Below are 20985 nucleotides of genomic sequence, written 5' to 3' on the forward strand. Positions count from 1 at the left end.
GCATGTTTCGACCGGTAGACATGTCAATGTCGGAAGAATTTCTGTCGGACAAATTTAAATCGGCATTTGCAACAAAATTTCCAGTTACTTAAGCTAAAAATAAAAGATGTGGTCTTGACTTTTCAAGACCCCGGGAAATTGCCATGTTTTTGAACTTTTCCGAGTAGAAAAGCGGAGGAATCGAGAAAAGTCGCAGAGGAAAAATGTGGTAGACTCGTCAAAACGAAGCTCCTCAGGAGTTAAAAAGTATGTGGTAATCAACTTTCCAGAGGGGGCCTGTACTGTGGACTATTACGAGTCGATGGTCAAAATTTTGAACAGTTGTTGTAATATCAGATATGTCAAATTATTTTTTTAATTCAAACCAGAAATTAATCTTATTAATTAATAATAACATCAGCGGCAGAAGCAGTTGATATTGTTGATATAAACTAGGCGTTATAAAATTTTATTTATTTCTTTCCTTGGGAAATCTTTCAAGTTTTTGTCCGTTCTTTTTTTTTACTACACTTTGCCGCCGTGCCAGACACCGACTGCATGCTTTGCTTTGCACAAGGTCAGGTTTTACAGTTGACCAGTTTCAATTGCCGTGCGGAAGTGTATTTTTTAAATCATTTTGAAAGTGCCCATTTTGATCAAAACTGTATTTGTAGCCCCCTGTACATTCATAATTTTTTTTGGATAAGTCCTGAATCACCCTGTATATTTATGATTATTGCACGTAAAAAGCAGGCACTTGCTTCAAAATGCGATTCTCTTAGTACCTTTTTTAAACCTTTTGTTTTGCAAGAATCGCTCATTCCATTGAAGAGTTACCGTTACCGCTGATTACAAGTACCTGTTTCTTTTCTTTAATTCGCGGGTATGAGGAACATTCGGTTCCTCCGAAGCTGTCATTGTGGTACCATTCGTCTATAATGATGGCCGCGCCGGCGATTTCTTTCCCGTTCAATTCCCAAGGCAAATTACAGAATCAATACCGAACCCGTCGACGTCGGCTATAATCTTCTCTCGTAACGGCACAGGGAATCCATGAATCTAATTGAGTGTGTCTAAAGTCATTCCTCACGCACGGCGAAGAAGTTGTCTCGAGGCGATAGGCGTTCAACAGTAGCTACTATTAGCGTTCTGTCTCGTCGCCGCACTGTTATTATGGCCATTAAGGCCGGCCTCCTCTCCTCACACGTGTTAGAGCCGGTCCTTTAGGCCGTTCTTCAAAGGGGAAAACATGCATGTAGAAGCGGCGGTCCGAGCTGCCTTCCACCGTGGCTGTTTTCACTTTATTGACTTGAAAAATAAACAACCGCTGTCTGTCAATGTTGGTAGGAGGTTTTCACTTCGCAATATTACCAGTGTTTAAGTTATATCCGGAAATTTTTCCTGTGTCACAAATATTTTCAAAATTACGTTCCCACTGTTTTGCGATCTTGATTAGTATCCAAGTCAAGGTTTTAGTGGGATAGAGATCAATTCATAAAAGAACACTATATTTTAAATCATTGCCAACGTTTCGGCGTTATTTTACACCCTGAGCTCTGAGGATGGTGTAAAATAACACCGAAACGTTGGCAATGATTTAAAATATAGTGTTCTTTTATTTATTGATCTTTATCCCACTAAAACCTTGACTTGGATTTTCAAAATTATTCGCGACCATGAAGAAATTTTGGGGAATAATTTAAGCACGTGCACCAAAATTATGAATAAAATTAAAAATCAAACTTGACGTTTTGTAGTCGAATCATTGCAATAAAAATCTAAAGAAAGCCTTGCCAGGCGAACTTTGCCTTTAAAGATCGATCACTAAAAAAAGATCAAAATTGAATACCTAAAAACGCCAAACAGACAAATTAACAGAATTTCTTTCCCAAGAAAATAAATAAATAAAATTTGATGACACCTATTTATATCAGCAAATTCAACTGCTTGTGCCCCTATTATTATTATTAATTAATACAATTAATTTGTGCTATTACTTAATAAAATAATTTGACATACCTGATACCGGATGTTACAACAATCGTTCAAAATTTTGTCTACCTATGTGTAACACATTTGGGCCCATTTACCCATTTTCTACGAACTAACACAAATGTTGTCTTGATTCACCATGAATTAAAACGATATCCATCAACTCCAAGTTGCTGTACACGTAAACCATTTTTAACACTTGAAAAACTAATGTAAACACTATCGCAAAAACGTAAATACTAAACTCGGATTTCAGTATTCAGAATCGCCTGGGGCCACGTGGAGAGAGAGAGCATTGCGCACAGCGCACAACGCTAATGACTCTAAATGATTATTTACAAATTAGAATAATCCTCGAATATGTCATGTCCATCTGTACAAGAAATTGATCAAAAAAGACGAAATCACGTTAAGATCAACAGATTGTTTTCAAACTGGAAGAAAACAAATTCAAGGGGATAGCACAAGAATTGATCAGTTTGGAAGAATACTACATTTTTGTGGTTTAAATCTGCAGCTTCTGATGACATGAATTGACACGAAAAAAAGTTAAAATTACCAAGACCGACTGTTGTTTCAATTTTGACCAAAAAGATGGTTAGAGAAAAACAACATTAAAATTACAGGGCACAGTAACAACCAATCAGTCAAGCCTTATTTACATTTGGAAAGTATATGATGTCAATGTTTAGGTTCATTCTCATTCAAAATTCATAAAACAAATAGATGAGTAGTAAAATTACCATCAGTTCTAATTGACATTTTCCTGTTAAAACGAAGTCCGCAGTTTTTATACGAAAAAAATCTTGTTCTTATATGATCAACATTTTCCATGAATTCTACCTTTGCAATTTCGCAAAAATATATATGCTCATTCGTTCTAACATGATCAATCAGTCTTTAGAATTAGTGAAAATAACAGTCAGAGTGAGAATCACCTTTTTCGTTTTAAATAGCCAACAGTGTGTGTTATATTTGGCATATTTTCGTGTAGTTCTGCAAAAATCACCTTTATTCAAGAACTGGATGTGACAAATTTAACTACCTTATAATCATAGAATTTGCTTCAGTTCAACTTTCATTCTATTTTTTTCTTCCTTAACGTTCTTTCTTCCGTTAACCATCGAGTCTACGATTGCTGGTACCAGCTAGTCTTTCGCGAAATTGTAACCGACCCGAGCCCAATTAACAGCAAAACAAGAAAAGACCATACCATACCTGTATATTTGGTTGCACACTCACATAAAGTTAAAATTAATTTTTAAAAACACAAATTGAAAAATTGTTAGCCTAAAATTCCTTGAAGCCGAGATATGTATAGCGGTTTAACAGACCATTGCATAAGGCATCTTTGTAAATATTATATACATAATTTCATTGAAGACGAGTAGATTATTGCATTAAATTAAAACAAAGGTGAAAATACGAATTAAGATCAAACACGTTTTTAATATCAGTACTCACTTACGCCTAGCATATTTATCAGTTGCGCTATCGCAATAGAATGAGAATTTCCACCCACATGTATAAATTTATGCCTACTATTAAAGGAGACGTAGATTTATTATTTTTAGAAATGTCCTGTATATAAAATTAGTGGGACTTTTATCTCCCAACATCAGCCGCTATCAAGTTACTGTTCCATATATCTTTTCGTCCGTCACATATTTTATGTTGTGTTATCTACCCGCAAGTCCATAACCTTTTAAGCAATCAATACACATCTACGCGTTGATTATAATAGGTATATATTACTTCACTGTTTCAATTTTTTTCTCCGTCGTTTAGTTCTAACAAAAAATTCACCACACTTTCGATTCTGATTAATATGTAGGACACACGCACTTTCGATATAATCGTACAGTGTGTGGAACCCTTTAAATTATTAATAATTTAATTATGTATGATTTTTTAATTTAATAGAAAGTTTGACAATTTTTTCTCCTCGACCATACTGTATACAGGGTGTTCGGAAGCGAATGCGAGTTCCTGAGATGAATATACTAGAAGAATTAGATCTTTTTTTATTTCACTTTTTTAAGATAACTCCATCACTGTTCAAAATATATTGATGAAATTTTATACAAAGGAATTTTTAGAATACCTAGTTAAAGATGGACATGGACATTCAAATAATCTCTCCAAGTTTGTATACACCCTATATTTACTTAGGTATTAGATAACTCATGTTTGTTTCTTTCCCAAAACATAGAGGTCGCTATATGCTAAAAACAACGTTCCGTTTTTTTTTTTTTTTGGTAAATGCTTTTTGGTTGGTTGAAATTTTGAGACAACAGAGATGTTTTATGAAATATCACTTTATTTATTTACTGTAACAAATACTTCTTTGTTGCATGTTGTTAATTATTCTAGGGAAAAATTTATTTCAATTTTCTACTACTGTCAATTCCACACGGATGGGGCATTCTAATTAAATTTTATTTTTTTGGGAAAATTATAAAATCTATAAATACCTGTATATTTTTGTGTAAATAGTTTTTACAATTAATTCAGACTAACATTTAGATTCATATATGTATATCAGGAGGCGTTGACTTTCTTATTGAGGTAAATTGGTATAAATCGTAAAAGAAATTAATGAAAACAAACATTAAACATCTGGATGAAATCTCATTGATTAGTACACCTCCAAATTCAGCTTTCCTTAACTGATAAGTACGCCAAAAAATTGATCTATTTTTGTCTATGGAACGATAAATTTTAAATAAAGTGTTCATAAAATCTATATCAACAAATATGGTAAGGAAACAAATGATTGTTTCTGGTGTTCATAGTGACCTCTATGCTTTAGGTAAGAAACGAGCCTATCTAATACCTAAGTAAATATAGGGTGTTTACAAACTTGGAGAGATTATTTGAAAATTAAATAAATCAAGGTGCTGCACTGGCTGATACAAATGGATAGCTCGTGTGGTACTGTTTACACAAATCGCTGTATATGAATAATGTTCAGTTTTTATCAGCGGCTCCATATGTTACCAGTAAATTCGTTAATTTTGTAATACTACTTAAAATTTGTTTACTAATTATTCTGCTTGAAACTGAAACAATAACACATTTCTGTAATGAAAATTAAATTTAAAAAAAACGAGGCAAAGAAGTAGTCGACGCGTTATCTATGTCCACAAAGCTCCACCTTTAATATGAAGGGGACCATTCCAGAAGTTCTCAATAAGTTATAACAGTTTTGACCATATTATTGTTTTTAAACATCGTTTTAACGGGTTTGATAATGACCGTACTTCTTTCACAGTGCTACAAAGAAAGTTTTTTTTTCTAAAATCAGAATTCCCCAATCGGTCCGTGTTTTGATCCTAAAATTAAGAAACTCCTCTAGAAAGCGGTTTTCGAGATTTCAAACAGACTTAACTAGTCAAATTCATGGTCTCATTGCAGCATAAGCATATAACTGTATAACCCCATGATCTCATAACCCACGACCCCGTAATCCCATGACCCCGTAACCCCACGACCCCGTTACCCCACGACCCCGTTACCCCACGACCCCGTTACCCCACGATCCCGTAACCCCACGACCCCGTAACCCCACGACTTCGTAACCCCACGACCCCGTAACCTCATGTCCCTGTAATCTCATAAACTCGTAACCTCTTATTTAAACGATGTTAATCGCAAAATCTCATGATATTGATCATATGGTCAAGGAAATAGTATTACGTTTTTTTCGGTGCAGGAAAAACCTGGTTGACTTTGTAATACAAATGTGTATGCCCCAGATCATGGGGATTGGGTTATAGGGTTATGGGGTTATGGAAGCCTGTGAACTCGCAGACATGTAGTCTCAGACCCCTAATGTATGAGATCTATGTTCCCACATAATTTCGTGGTTGTACATCTTCGCACACCCCAGGTTACGGGATTATGGGGTTAGAGAAGCCTGCTAATCCATACTCGTGTAGTTTTGGACCCCTGATGTATGGCATGTATGTTCCCACAGTTTCATAGTTCTCCAAGCTCGCACAGCCCAGATTATGGGGTTATGACTTTACATAGTCATGGGGACGTGGGGTATGACTTTACAAAGTCATGGGGTTATGGGGTTATTTAATTCTAAAATTTTTCCGATCACTGATTACTCAAATCAATTTGAAATCTCGGGAACCGCATTCTAGAGTGTCTTAGGGACAAAATATGAATTGACCCAGAAATTCTGCCCTCTGATTCGGATTCAGAGGGTAAAAAATACTGTGGTCGACGGCCCAAACCACTTTCTTTTTGCGGCGCTTTGTTATTAATATAGGTATTCCATTTAATACTAAAACTTTCTAAGTTTATAAACCCCTTTAAATGTATTATAACTAAAAGAGTAGCAGAATTAACTTGAAAAAAAACAATTGAATAAATGTAATTTTTCCTAAGGCCCGTAATTTTTAAGGAGACAAATTTGTATCTAAATTAATGTGTTTTCTTCCAAAGAAAGTAATCTAGAAATATGGCCCAATCGCTTTTCGACCTTGGTGATCCGTCACGCTTTATTTATGCAATTCTCGCAGGTGCAAGAAGCCGATGCTCATTACCTATGCATTCCTAATGTTTCTAGGTTTATGTGCGCAAGGAATTATCACATTTATTTTTGGATTCCTGCTTTTAAAATGTGGCAACATTTTGAATCAATCCACATCGCAACAGACTGCTCGGCCGACTTACACGGCCTTAAACAGGGCAATAAACACTAATCGCCCCCATTAAAATTTCGAGGAATCCGTTCCATAAATCCGGCCGCGCGATTAAATTGGCGGGCGAACGAGACAATAACGGGCCCCTGCCAATAACCGGGGTCATAAAGTATTCTAATCGATTGGTGTCAGGCGCGCGGCGAAAGAGGATATCGCTAATAAAGTGCTGCCGCAGGGGCCGGGAAAATAAGAGCGAAAATGTGATCTATCTGTCATCGCGCTTAATGACATAATCAAAAACCGAACGCGTTAACCACTCCAAAGCTGCAAAAGGCAGATTTGGCATGACGCCTCCCGCGGACGGCTTTATCTCAGGTGCCGCAGCAATACGAAAGTGCTTCGCACTTGGGCGTTGGTTTAGGAATGGAATAAATGTCGCTCTAAAATAAAAGTTAGGCCTATATATTGGAAATGTGACATTCAATGTTAAAAAAACAAATTTTAAAGTTCCCACAACTTTTCTTCTTAATTTTTTTCGCATCTTCGATAATAATTGAGGAAAACGGAAAGACAATTTTCGGGTGACCACTCTGTACATGCACACCCCGTAGATTGCGATAAAAGCAATACTACTGCGGGACTTAATGGACCCAATAAGAATTGGTGCTTTTATTGCCAGGCCACGTCTCTGTTGCCCTAATATTTGCGGTATTACCGCAGGTGCAAGAAGCCGATGCTCATTACTTATGTAAGCAGATTGTGTGTAAATTTATGTGTGCAGTGAATTGTCACATTTATTTTTTGTTGTACTGTAGAAGGACTTTACAATACTTTAAATCTATAAATGTCCTAAATCTATAAATGTCCTTTAATATGAGTTATAATTTTATTTTACATTGTTTACAGTTAAGAATATGGATTTTTAATTTTATTCACACTGTATAGTAAGGGTTTTAATTAGTAACTATATTTTATTCGCCAAAAATAGTGTTACACATTTTTTAAACATTCTATACAGGGTGTTCTCAAAGTTGAGTAGTTTATTTTAACAGTTGGTACAACTCGTAAAAAAGGTCGATTTACCAAAAATCGTTTATATAAAAGTTGCAGAAGAAGAGAGTTATAAAAATCCTTTTCTACAAAAATTGTTCAAAATTGTTCTATAAAAATTGTTCAAAAATGTTACCATTTGTTTACCATTTATGTTTTTACAACGCAGTGATCGAAAATGACAATAAATCAGGTTTGTATAATAAAGTTTTTACATTTCAATTTTTTTAAATAATTGTTGCTTTATATGGCAACTATATGGTATATATAACTTTTATATAAACGATTTTTGGTAAATCGACTTTTTTACGAGTTCTTCCAGCTGTTAAAATAAATGACTCAACTTTGAGAACACCCGATATATGGTTACAAGAAAAATGTATTTTGAAACTCGAAATTTCCTTGATAATATGTAAAATTGAGCCATAATTCGGGCTTTTGCGTAAAAAGAGTGTCATCGATTCGAAGAAGATCCGCAACATAATTTTCTACCTTTTTGAAAGTGTAACGTCTACAAGGTCCTTTGAAGAAAAAAGCTTGTTTCAATTTGTACATAGGTAATAAATACAGAAGAATAAATACGACCACCGCATATAATCGACAACAACACTATAACTCTCGCATGGCCAGTAATAGTACGGGTGATGAACTCATAAAGTCTACAGTACATTAAATAAAATTGTAAGAACTGGATTTAAGTTACTCCAAATATTTCTTTCAATTATGTCGAACTTGTTTCTGACTGTTATTCTAATAATTCGTATAATTGAGGAAATATCGTAGCAAAACAAAAAATTGTTTTAAAGCAGGTTATAATTTCCTTTCACAGAAAAAATCATCAAACGTGTAACTGAAGTAAATAAATTATGTTAAAACTCCCAAAGTCTATAATCGAACTTTAAAAGAAAAAGTACTACAACTATTTTGAGTTCCCCTGTACACCCCTTCCATTTTTGATATGACCTTTCCGGACACCCTGTATAATAATTGCATTAAGTGTCATCTAGTTTTAGTTAATTTCAATTTTGATCGTAAGGACTTTTTCTAATGACAAATTAAAATAGCATTTTATTTTTTATTGGCATTAATTATTTTCTTTTTTGTTTCAGGTAAGATTCCATCAAGTTGAACATCCCTCTTAGGTAGCGGTATGAGGCGATGCGCAGTTGTTACAAAGGTAATCTTATCGTTTGTATATACTTTAAAGTCTTTTTATTAATATTCGCCGTTAAATAGAAACTTACGTGAAATATCGTATATGGTACCATTAGAAAAGTAACATATCTTAGTATATATTTTATGATATATCCTATCGTATTCTCTCTATGCAGAGAATCCTACTTTGTCCTGGTTAGAAGTGTTGTCCTGTTCAATTAACTGTAGAATACCAGAGTAGACGTTCAATCACACGTGTTGACGATTCCGCCAATTCTCAAAGTGGATTTTCGCTGCTGTTTCTTGCCTTTGGGTCTCTGCATTTCAGTAATCTCTACTTTCGTTTCGATGATCTATCGTCGAATATAGTTGAGTTTCTAGAAATGTGTTCATCATCACCACATCGTCCGTTGAGTCTGGCTCGATGTTTGTATATTTCCAGCTGTTTTATTGCAGAATTCTAATCAACGGTGATTTTTTGAGCGATCTTGAGTGATCACTCTGCCAACAAAAATGGGTCGTTTAACCATCGTCTATTCCGACTTGGTGTACGGTTCTCGATCCGTGGAGACCCCGTCAATTGGATTCAAAACATCGGTGAAAATTTCGATTCTTGATCAACGCTCTCTGTGGTTGCTTTGGTAAGTCTCCATATCCTTTGGAATACCTTTAAATTCAGAACATAGGTGAAATTTGTATTAACCTGCCTCAACATGCATTTCGGCTGATTATAGTCATTTTGTTGCTAGTTGCAGACTAAAGATAGTTGCTATTTTCTTTGTTCACAGCTGTTATATCTTGAAAGTGAAGACCGCCGGGGATTTTCGTATCCGTCTCCCGTGCTAGGACACATCGGCCATACAATTACGCAGTCTGGGAAAACGGCCTGGCCGATCTAAGATCGGGGAGCGCGCAGCATTGCTACAATAGCTATTTGTAAATAGGGACTGGTCGAAGATGGTAGCGCAGATAGCTAATCTCGCCGCTGCAGGCCATATTAAAAAATCAATGCCGATATATGGCGGTGGTCCGGCCATTGTATGCTAAGCCGGGGGGACAATTAGAGTCGCGGTGTCGGTTGCACTACGGCTCTCGCCTAATCCTGCCAAGTGCAGCGCCAATATGTTGTGTTACGTTTCTTTGTGACGCTCTCCTTTTATTCAGAGGAAACACCTGCTGCGGACGGGTCGCGATGTCGCCGCGCGAGACCGTCCTTCCTTGTCGCGACGTCATCCTCGTCTCGCGGAATTCGGGAATTTCCCGGATCCTTCATACAAAAAATAATATATGGAAATATACTCTTTTCTTTTATAAAAATTTAAATAAGTATCTATTCCGTCAAATTATCCAAATTGATTTGGTGGGATACATTAGTAAACGGAAATAGAAGCACCACTTACGCTTATTGATGCACATGACATTACATCGCAGATAAAAAAAGCACTAGATTAATTTGAAAAGTCACTAGAAACTGATTTCGTGTCTCTTATGCAACCAGCAATATATTTAATAATAAAAAAACTGCCAGATCGGTACGTACAATATCTGTGGAGATAGAATTTCAAGAAGACCCCTGCATCACTTTCTTGGAATTAACCGCATTCGACACCCAAGGTAGAAAGGCATTGACGGCGTGGCCTGGTGTATTTAGCACTTACGGAGGCGTATTCTTCGTAAGTATATCGTCCTGTTCTATCTCTACAAATATCGTACGGAATGTATGTGTTTTATTTATTAGTTGATGTTATTTGCTTTTTTTAAATAAATAAATCTTGAATTCAATAAAAACTATTACGTAAAACTGTCAAAATGGTTGGTACTCATGAGTGTTTTATCCAAAGATGGATCCAGACTACATACTTAACGTGTTGCGTAAAATGTTGCATGATAATGTTTTCTCACATGTTTACATAACTTTTGTCCACATCATTAACAATAATATTTATATTATTTACAGTCAAGGTGCATGACCGAAAAGCATAATGCACTTTTTGCGGCAAAAGTTTATGGGTTAATTTAAATAAAAATTATGATAGAAATAGATTTTGTGCTCGTTCGACATTGCCTTCTTAAAAAAAATTGGTACTAATCTTCTTACGAATTTAAATCGTCACGATATTGGTTTAAGTGACATGTCAAAGAATTTAAAGTGACATGTCAAAGAATTTAAAGTAAACTAAAACCTTCAAAACTGGACGTTTCGGCGTTATAAAACAAAATAATATAACTTCTTTTAATCATAGGCCTCCAAAGCGACGTATATTGATAGAAACATAAAATTATACGTTTTACTGAAATTCGTTTAACATGACATACAGCATGGTTATATACGAGTAGAAGTGTTAGTTATACAGGGTGAGTCATTAATAATGGTGCACAGCTTCATGGCAGATTGTTAACGTCAAAATATAGCGATTGAGCTAAACATGCCTTCATCAATTGTTGCTCAATTTCGTTCTACTGGGTGTTAAAGTTGAAAAAATATTTTCTTTTTTTATCTATATTTTAAGTATGTATGCACTGATTGTTTTGAAAATTTTTAGTTTCACGTTTTTTGAGGAGGCAAATACGAATATACAAATAGTGTTGGGGTCAGGTCTTGGGAGCGTCTTGGGGTCTAGTTGTACTGTCCTGTCAATGTAAAAATATGTCTAACTTTTTATATTTTACAGTTTTGAATTTTTTAACTAGAACTACGTTCAATTCTAAATAAAAAAGGTATATTTGTTACTAATCGATAAACTCGACATTCTACGGGAATTAAATTAGAAAATTATTTTTTCCAAAGTAGTAAGCATGGACATAATAAATTGACAGCTGTCACTACAATACCATATTGTTTTCTACTCAATTTGATTAAGAAGTAGTTTTTTCCTTGTCGTTATTTTTTAGAGAAGAGAATATCCTAATAAAAGGCTAAGAAAGTGCATTGAAGTTGCAGGTAGTTAATAATTTGTTAAGATATGCATAATAAAATCTTTAATTGCTGTAATGTTTGTCTTAATTCTTAATTCAGGCTTGGTATCTTAAGACCTGCCAATTTTGTAATTTAATTCCCGCCGAATCTCAAAAACTTAAAACGTCTGTATCTCGAAAACGGTTTAGTTTATCGATTTGTAACTAGTACACCCCTTTTTATTTAGAATTGAACGTAGTTCAATAATTTCTAGTTAAAAAATTCAAAATTGTAAAATACAAAAAGTTAGACAGATTTTTACATTGATAGGACAGTATAACTAAAGCCCTCTAGACGTGATCCCAACACTGTTTGCATATTCGTATTTGCCTCCTCAAAACACGTAAAACTACAAATTTTCAAAGCAATCGGTCCATACATACTTAAAATATAGATAAAAAAGGAAAATATTTTTTCAACTTTAACGCCCTGTAGAACGAAAAGGAGCAATTATTGATTAAGGCATGTTTGGTTCAATCACTATATTTTGACGTTAACAATATGCCATTAAGCTGTGTATCATTATTAATGACTCACCCTGTATATGTGTTAAAAATGATTTCAAAATCTATCCAAATTTTAGATCCCCAGTTACATATACCATTATTATAGAGACATTTAATACATATCTTTTACATAGTGTGGATGTAAAAATTCCAATCAACTCTAAGTTTTCTTAACTTAATACCTTTTAAAGTAAAAAATATAAAAGCTAATAACTGTATAACAAAAGTAGATTACTCAGATTGCGTGTAGAAACTATGTTTTAATAATGAAAATATGCTATAAACAGCAAGATCATGTGTACAAAAAATTAATAAAACGCTGATATCCTTTCTCAGGATATTTCCCTCTTATTATATTCTTTCCTTTCTCATATTCTCTATATCTCAGCTAGGGCCTATTACAACCTTTTGCTGGCGGCAAACAAAATAGATATCAATGCTTAATGCTACGAGTCACAACATCATCGAGAATTCTAGAATACATTGTACAATACCTATGTAGGATCATATTCGATGCAAAGTAATAAATCATTGCCTGTCAAGAGATCCAGTGCAATACGCTTTTAAGGGGTTTAGAAAGTGAATAATTTCTTTACACATTATGAAGGGACGAAGGCATCAGTTCACGTCTGTTCCTACAAAAATTCCTTTATTCTCTTAAACTATTTATTTTAAATGTAATTTATTATAAATCCAATTTGTTTTAAATTTTACATATGTACTACATTTTACCTCTGTACGCGCCACTGTTGTTTACTTGGTTTTTGGAGGCGCTCTCTGATTTACGACAAAGCTCGCCAGGTTAGTGTTTGACGTATAACCGACCACTTCGTACACTCGATGCACCTGGGCGACTACAGCTACTACCAGAACATAGTCCGTATGCAGCGATATTTCAGATTTTACATTCAATTTCATTTTAAATTTGTGGTTTTAAGTGGTTTATCTTACGCCTCCAAAAAATGATGACACAATTTTCCTTTGATAAAAGACCGACAATTTTTTGCTCTACTTTGATCGAATACGATCCTACTATACTACAGCAGCTTTATTGTTGACTTTATGCAACACGTATTAGTTTTATTAAAGTACTAAAAGCGAGGAAATAACAATTATCAAATGAAATACAGAATATATTATTATTATTATTAATTTTCTATTCAAAATGACGTTTAGAGAGGATTATGTCTTGACTATTAATTGTATTTACGTGAGTGTAAAATTTCACACTCACATATTCTATCCTTCCAAGTATGTTTATTTCACCACACTATGTATTAATCATTGTTAAATTATATTAAAATTAGATTTTATATCTAAACAAATATCTTTTTGTACGAATGGACTGAGATAGGTAAATTACTGACCAAAGCGCAAGCTCTGGTTCGAGTGATGTACTTCGACCAAAGATATTATCCTGTAACACCCGTGATACATGTGACATTTTAATATCGACTGACATTAATAAGTGTGACTTGTGACTTCTATTACTGTATTGTTTTATAAATTTGCCCTATGGTTTAATATTTGTCAAAATAACAGACTAAAACGATTAATTTAACTTAATGATATAAAAAATAAGTTTTCGCTTGTTGCAATGCGTTCTCCGACTTCATTGGAATACGAAATTATGAACGTATTTTTTTACCTCTCTTTCGATCAGATCCACGCACCTCGCTCGCGGCCGTACGCCGAGACGCTGACAGCTCCGTGGAAGAAAAAAAAGAGGCTGCCCACATAAATTAACGAAATGTCATTACACCCGTATAATTGGTCCAACAAAAAGCCCGTGTTCTTAAAGGAGGGGAACACTGATAGGTAGTCAGCCAGCACAACAGCAGCACCAGCCCCGATTATATCTTGATACAGTCGCTGCTGCCGTAATGAGCTCCGTCTGGGAACTGTCACTCGCCCCGTTTCTTGCCGCTGCCTGCCCTTATCTACCCCTGATAGACTGCGGCTATCTCGTCCCACTGGTGCTCTGCCTTAATTAGGCCACCTTGGCCACTTCGAATCAGCGCCCGCTATCTCGGTAAAAAGGTGTGTCTATCTGCGACTGCCGGGCATTTCATCTCTGACATGTACAGGGCGATCAAAGTCCGGGCCCACTCGCTGCCGGGCCGGGTGGGTCGGGTATCGCCTCATCTCCCGGATGTACTTACAATTAGAACCGAGTTCTCCAGCTCCCCCGAAATGTATAAAAATGGAGTATGTATTAGCAATAATATTCAGTGGATTATGAAGATGATCGAGTAACAGAAAATGTAAAGCAAGTAAATGTAGCTATGATAAATAATGGGTAAAAAATACTCAACCTTTGCTATCGTTTAGACAGGTAATTCTTTCGCATAGACTAAGTAAATTACAGGCATCTCCCCTATCAACTTCGAGTGGAAGGGGTCGAACATGACATATATCATCGAGGCTGCGACTCGGACTCTCGCAATTGGTTGACTGTGGGAGCGCACGTGCCCCGTTGCATTTTTTGTGTACCTACCGAATACCTAAAGGCTTTGCTGTTTGTTTACTTTTATTTTTATTACTATTTGCAATTCAAACTTTTACATTCCAAGTCGTACAGTTCGTCGCATCTTAAAAAAGAATGGTTCTCTATGAATAGACATACTGTAGTATAACAACCCCGGGTTCGATCGAAAAAAAAAATAAACGTAGTTGTGGCCAGAAATATGTGATCATCATAAGAAATACCAACGTTGTATACATCTTTTTTTTATTGACCGGAAGGGGCTGGCTACCAACTTTAATGAGGGGAAGTATGGTTTAATTTTATAAAACAAAAGCTGAATATATACACCTAACTTTATTATTTACGTACAACAGTTTTCTAATTAAACATGTGACAAATAGATAGAACAACAAAAACATTAACAACCATTTAACATAAAAATGAAACAGGCTCACCTAGAGCTCCTGTGGGGAAAGAGCATGGCAGAGAAACCCACGATCGTTGCTCTAACGACCCAAATATAAATACAAAACAACCGCTAACAAAAGGCATACATTAAGATCCTTTGCTAATGATAAATAACACCTGACTTATTTAATTTCTCACTAAATGTCATCTCACTCAAATTAGACATACATACTTCCAAGTAAAACTGAAGAGGTTTGGTATTAGTTAGCCGGCAGGGCCGGAAGGTACTGGAGTCCCATACGGGAGGCAATCCAGCTATGAGTTGAGATTTCGGAAGATCTGTTTTAGCAATTCTTTTTTTGTATTTAATTATTCTTTTTTTTTCAGATTCGTGCCTCAAGGGCGAAAATGTTAGTAAATTAAATAATTATATGCGTATGACATAAAGTGAGCACAAGAAATGATTTGTTATTTCATTTCGAACAATGTAATCATGGCAAAACAAGTTAAATGTGAAACAAAGGAGTTGTTATTGCAATATCTGGGCAGTCACGACAATATATACATATTTTAACATGTAATAAATGATGAGCAATCGCTAATAATAATTGTAACAATTTTACCTTAGAAAAATATATGCCCTTGGGCATAAAGCAATGGAGGCTAAACATACAAAGAATTATTATCATGAAACATCTATAACCATCACAATCATAAGATTACATAGAACAATTAACAACAAGGTACTTAAAGAATATTACCTGCTAATTAATACGGGTTAAAAACTTTAATTTTTCACTGCCCGCCGATCGTCTTACTACCCATCTCCACACTGTTCTCACTTCAACTATCTAGGCTTCCTTCCAGAATTCCCCACCTAAGCGTTTGTTTTTGCGCTTCCTTATACCAACTGTCAATATAACGTTTTCATTATTATACAACACCCACGTAACAGGCGACGTTGAAGTTGATACGATAAGTATGGTTTTGCACAATACTATATCACTTTTAGTAATTATTGATTCTGTATTTTCTTCCTTGATTAGATAAATGCTAAAGGCAAGAAAAGTTATTTCATAAAGTAAATAAAATTTCAGTCCCCGTTCACGAGATCTAAAAAAAAACTGGTAAAGGTACTGCATTTGAGCAAGTATGCATTTTTGTAAAATTTATAAAATAACATAACGCCCCACTAAGCGGTTTTACATCACGCAAATTACAATATGAATAGCATTTCCACTTTTCTGGTTGCATTAAATATTGACCGGGACAATCGCGTCTGTGTTTATCGTATTTACAAACCACGCGCCAGTCGTAATCGACACAGTTTAATAACCGAGGCATATTTTTGATGGGAAACGCCGAATTCACGACCAAAATAATGACGCCGCTATCTAGATATCCACCTGAATGCAACCATGTGCAGTTTTTGATTATTCCCGATAGTGGCGTGCCGCGCAGCTATCAGTTATTTTTCCAGCGCCTTTTTCCACCGCCGTTTGGCACATTTTCACCAGATTAATCGACGCGTTGCGCTATCTCAGGCGGACTCATCGATTTTTATTCGAATTGTTTTCCATGAAGACAAAAAATCGCGCAAAAAATTCATTCGATGTTCAAGGTCCTCGACGGTGTGTTTCTCATCACAATCGGTCTAGAATCTAACCGTTTGTGTGGGGAAGGGGCGGTATAATATTATTTTGTAGGTCAGGAACCGAAGATGTTAGCATTACTGGGTTTTTTATTATTTATTTTTATTTCCTTAATCACACTTTAAATGATTGAGCTACTTTGTGTTAATGTTCAAGCATTGCTACTAATACAAAAGATGAATTCATTATTTTGTATCATATTTATAAATTTCACTTAACTTAACTCGAATTTAATCTATATTGCCCTGTTATTAATGTTCTATAATTAAATATATTGAATCTTAATAAACATTCGTACTGAACTGACGTCAGGTAAATTAAAATCAAAAAAAGGCATCTCCTCTTCCCTATTAAGTATGTAGAATATGTATAAGTGACCGACATCCACTTTTGATTAGATACACGGATAATGTACTACTACAACTTTATCGACATGATAATCGAATCAAAATATATTTTTTGACTAATCAAGATCGGTAAATATCTTTTTGATGGCACTCCACATGAATACCGATAAATCATCGCTTGCAATATCGGACCATCAGATCGATTGTATTTTTAAATAATCTATAAAAAATATGTACCTGTGAAGTACTTTGATATGTAATGTAAAACCCAGTTTTTGGTATGGAACTCGTGCAATTATTATAGAAATATTTTATCTGTGTTTTTTTGCTAAAATATATTTAACAAAATGTCAAAGTATATTTGATTTTAGAATATTAGAGTTGGTTGTGCGAAATTTCTTTACATTTTAAAATGATTTTCCGTTTTGCAAGGTCTCATTTCTTCCGGACTTCATCCAACTTAATTTTTCCAAATTAAATTTATCGTTTTTAAGGCATAAACAATAAACAGACATTGGGTCTAAAATATCGTTTCAGTTTTTTTGCTTAAAATAATCTCGGATAATCTCTTTGAAGAAACACACGTATTTGAGGAAACACCTTGTATATAGTTACCTGCAAAGGGTTATTATTATTATCCGCTTTTATTTTAATTAGAGATTTAACAAACGGAAAAAACCGGAACAATTTGAAGATACCAGTTTTTTTACAACAACGGTACTTACTGAAACAAACACCCTGTATGATTTATCAAATTAAAATGTTGGGTTAAAACAAGATGCTTAATAAGATTTTTCAATTTTCGGAAAAATAGGCGATGAAATTGGAGTAGAAAATAGTCATTTACTAGTTTTACTTGTTTTTTTTATCTAAAATAAGCTCACTACACAAATAAATATATCGAAAAATAACTCAAAAACTCTTCGAATCACAAGAAATAAACAGATGTATAGAAATTTTAAATGCAGTGCAAAGAAATAACCAAAATAATCATTGGCGTAGAAATTTAAAATTTTCTGTCAAAGTGTAAAATTTCCACGCCAATTTTTGGACATTTAATGATTATATTGCATTTACAAGGAAAAACACTTATAAATTTATATATGAAGGGGGCTGTTTTAAAGTTATTATCAATTTATTCAACTGTTTACTAAGCATAAATTAAATTGGGACAATAGTAATAACAAGAAAATTACTAGTTGAAAATAGAATTAAAAATCAAATGGACTTATTTTACTTCAAAATACGAGTATTGTGGTGATATAATTGTATACAGGATGATTCATATTGTCATTAATTTTAACCACGTATTCGGAAGGCCTAATGAAGACAGAAAATCGAAAAAACTAATTTTCCTCGGCCTTTTAAAAAATAAGCAAACTACCCTTCACCCCCGTTAACTTGGCGCCCTACTTCGCAACAGGGAACGCGCCGGCTGGCGGATTATAAAATATTCAAATGTTGAAGCGAAACAGCTGATTTCCTTGAATTTTGCAATAGGTTTCAAAATCAAAGTGTAACGGATTCCAACTTTGTTAACAAAGTGCTATGGATGGATGAGTGAGTGTTTTTTAGACGTACAATTATTTTAAATAGGTACCAAACTACTCTTTGAAAAGCAATAAGTCACACAATAAGGTATACGTACTACAAACTGAATAATTAATTATGTTTATTTTTTTTAAGATGCACTCTCGATAAACCTTTTTAGGTCAGCGGTCGGGAGCTGTCCGAAAAGGGAGTAAATAATGATTTGAAAATATTTTTTCCCTTAAAATTAATGACATTGTGCCTGAATCATCCTCTAGAAATTTTGTAAACTTTTCCCATTACAACCCTTTATTTTCGCCAAAAGTTAAATTTTTTTGTAAATTTTTCTCGGAAAAAAATGTTCAATATATCCGGAAATTTTAGACCTCTGGTTGTAACCAAACAGAGAATTAGGCAACCATTCCTGCTGATTATAAGTTAAAATCTTTTTTGTTTTAGTTAGGATTTTGGATTCCAAAACCTTCTGCAAAGAATACTCCAAAACACTGATTTTTTTTGGTTAGTAGGGAAACACGAACGTTTAACATTTACTATTGTTTACGCTTTAACAGCACGTATAAAGTGTTTCCGTTGAATGAAACGCCTAAAATCTGACCCACATCACACATTCAAATGTGAATTATGTAACGGATGAAAGTGAACCAGAGTGGTATTCAACCTGCCAAGTGTATTACGATATTAAGCAACGAGAAGGCACCGTATCACTTGGAGCAGCCTAACGACTAGCATGACTTCCTTTTAAATGTCGCACTATCGAAGAATTGGATCGCAGACGCCATGGAATTAAATTAAACTGTAGCTACTAATTCCTGATGCGATATGCGCTGGTATGACATCAATAATAAATTCACTCTGTCAGTTTCGGGTAATCCAGAACCGACATCTTAATCGATACCAGCAAGAAAGGGACGCAAGACAATCAATTAATTGCGTTTGATTAATTATTCGGCGCGGATGCTTAGAAAATAAATAAAACGAAGCACTGAATAACGCAGATGTGGATGTGAGGAATGTAATCTCAAATTGGTTTGGTTCAAAAAATATCCCTGTTTACAGGTATTTGGTAGATGTCCAAACTTCACAAATATTTCAGGGGTATACAAATCGGGAAACCTCATTAAACCTGTAACTGTTGTCATGTTGATTGTTACTTACCTATCACGGCCAACTTAAAATATGCGAAACAAATGGAAACTATTTTAGGAAAAGAAGAATGTGTCTTCATAAATAAAATGAAAAGGACTGAGTTTAGATATAGGAAAACTTTAACAAAGTTACACTCAATTTTAGTGCAAAATGCGAATACGTTAAAAAAATTGGGGGTTTCCATATAAAAATTTTTCGGCATTTTCTGAACTTCATATTCGATCATTTTTTTGACCGCCTTGTATAAAAACTGGAAAAATTTCACGTCAAATCCGATAAATTAGGTCTTTCTCTACAAAATATCCGATTCGCACAAAAAAATAAACCTGTCTTTTCCGGGAAATCTAAATTTTGCTGACTGTCTGCATCTGCAAATTTTTGCCTAAAAATGAAAATATTTGGGAAACAGTCAATTCTAAGTATGGATTGTGCTATATGTTTTCAACATAAAAATTAATGCTCCTTCCAAAAATGCAATAATATACAGGGGGTTCCATTTAAAATAAGAAAGTTGATATCGACTTCCGGTATAACCGGAAGTACGATAACCTTGAAAATATTTTAGCTTGGTAGGCCCGATAACCCGTATCACACCACCACTATTACAAAAAAATCTTTCGATCGGTTTCCCACATATTCATCGATGGAGTTCGTGTATTCAAAACACTTAAAAAAACAAACGAAAATTTATTTATATTTCGCTTTTTATCTTTTAAAAGGTAAAATAAAAAACTGACGCAAAACTTTGCCTTGTTTTATTGATATAGTATTTTTTTGACTTTTTAACACCAAAACTTTTTTTATGCTAAAATCATCTCTTGCGTTTTTTATTTAAATTACCCATTTTCGTTTTTGTTTTATTTAGTCAAAAATTCACAAATGGTGGTGGTGAAAAATGAAAACTGATATAGAAGTTACACTTTTGCCAACTGCTCCTGGAATCTGATTACCGAAAAGCCGTCAATTTCAGAAAGTACCATTTCAGTTTCCTCTTATTATAGTTAACTTCAGAAGATATTTTAGTTAATAAATTGAAATTAAGAAAATGTTAATTGTAGTCGTAGTTTAGAATTCGTCAGTCCGATTTCAGAAAACTTCAATTATATTACAGAAAATGT

General features: G+C 34.4%; 1 protein-coding gene across 3 annotated transcripts in view; it reads left to right on the forward strand.

The window, feature by feature from the left end:
- Nucleotides 1-20985, forward strand: part of LOC108909751 (zinc finger protein ush) — a 133890-nt gene that overhangs the window by 55724 nt on the left and 57181 nt on the right. Inside the window, exon 1 of one of the 3 annotated variants that reach the window (XM_023454924.1) lies at nucleotides 8798-8856. The exons of the other annotated variants lie outside the window; for them this stretch is intronic. Coding sequence (XP_023310692.1) covers nucleotides 8838-8856 — 19 coding nt within the window. The 5' untranslated portion in view covers nucleotides 8798-8837. Of the gene's footprint in view, nucleotides 1-8797; nucleotides 8857-20985 lie in introns of those variants that run through there. 3 annotated transcript variants of the gene reach the window in all.

Source organism: Anoplophora glabripennis, unplaced genomic scaffold, assembly GCF_000390285.2.
Source record: "Anoplophora glabripennis isolate ALB-LARVAE unplaced genomic scaffold, Agla_2.0 scaffold410, whole genome shotgun sequence".
NCBI classification, from domain to species: Eukaryota; Metazoa; Arthropoda; class Insecta; order Coleoptera; family Cerambycidae; genus Anoplophora; species Anoplophora glabripennis.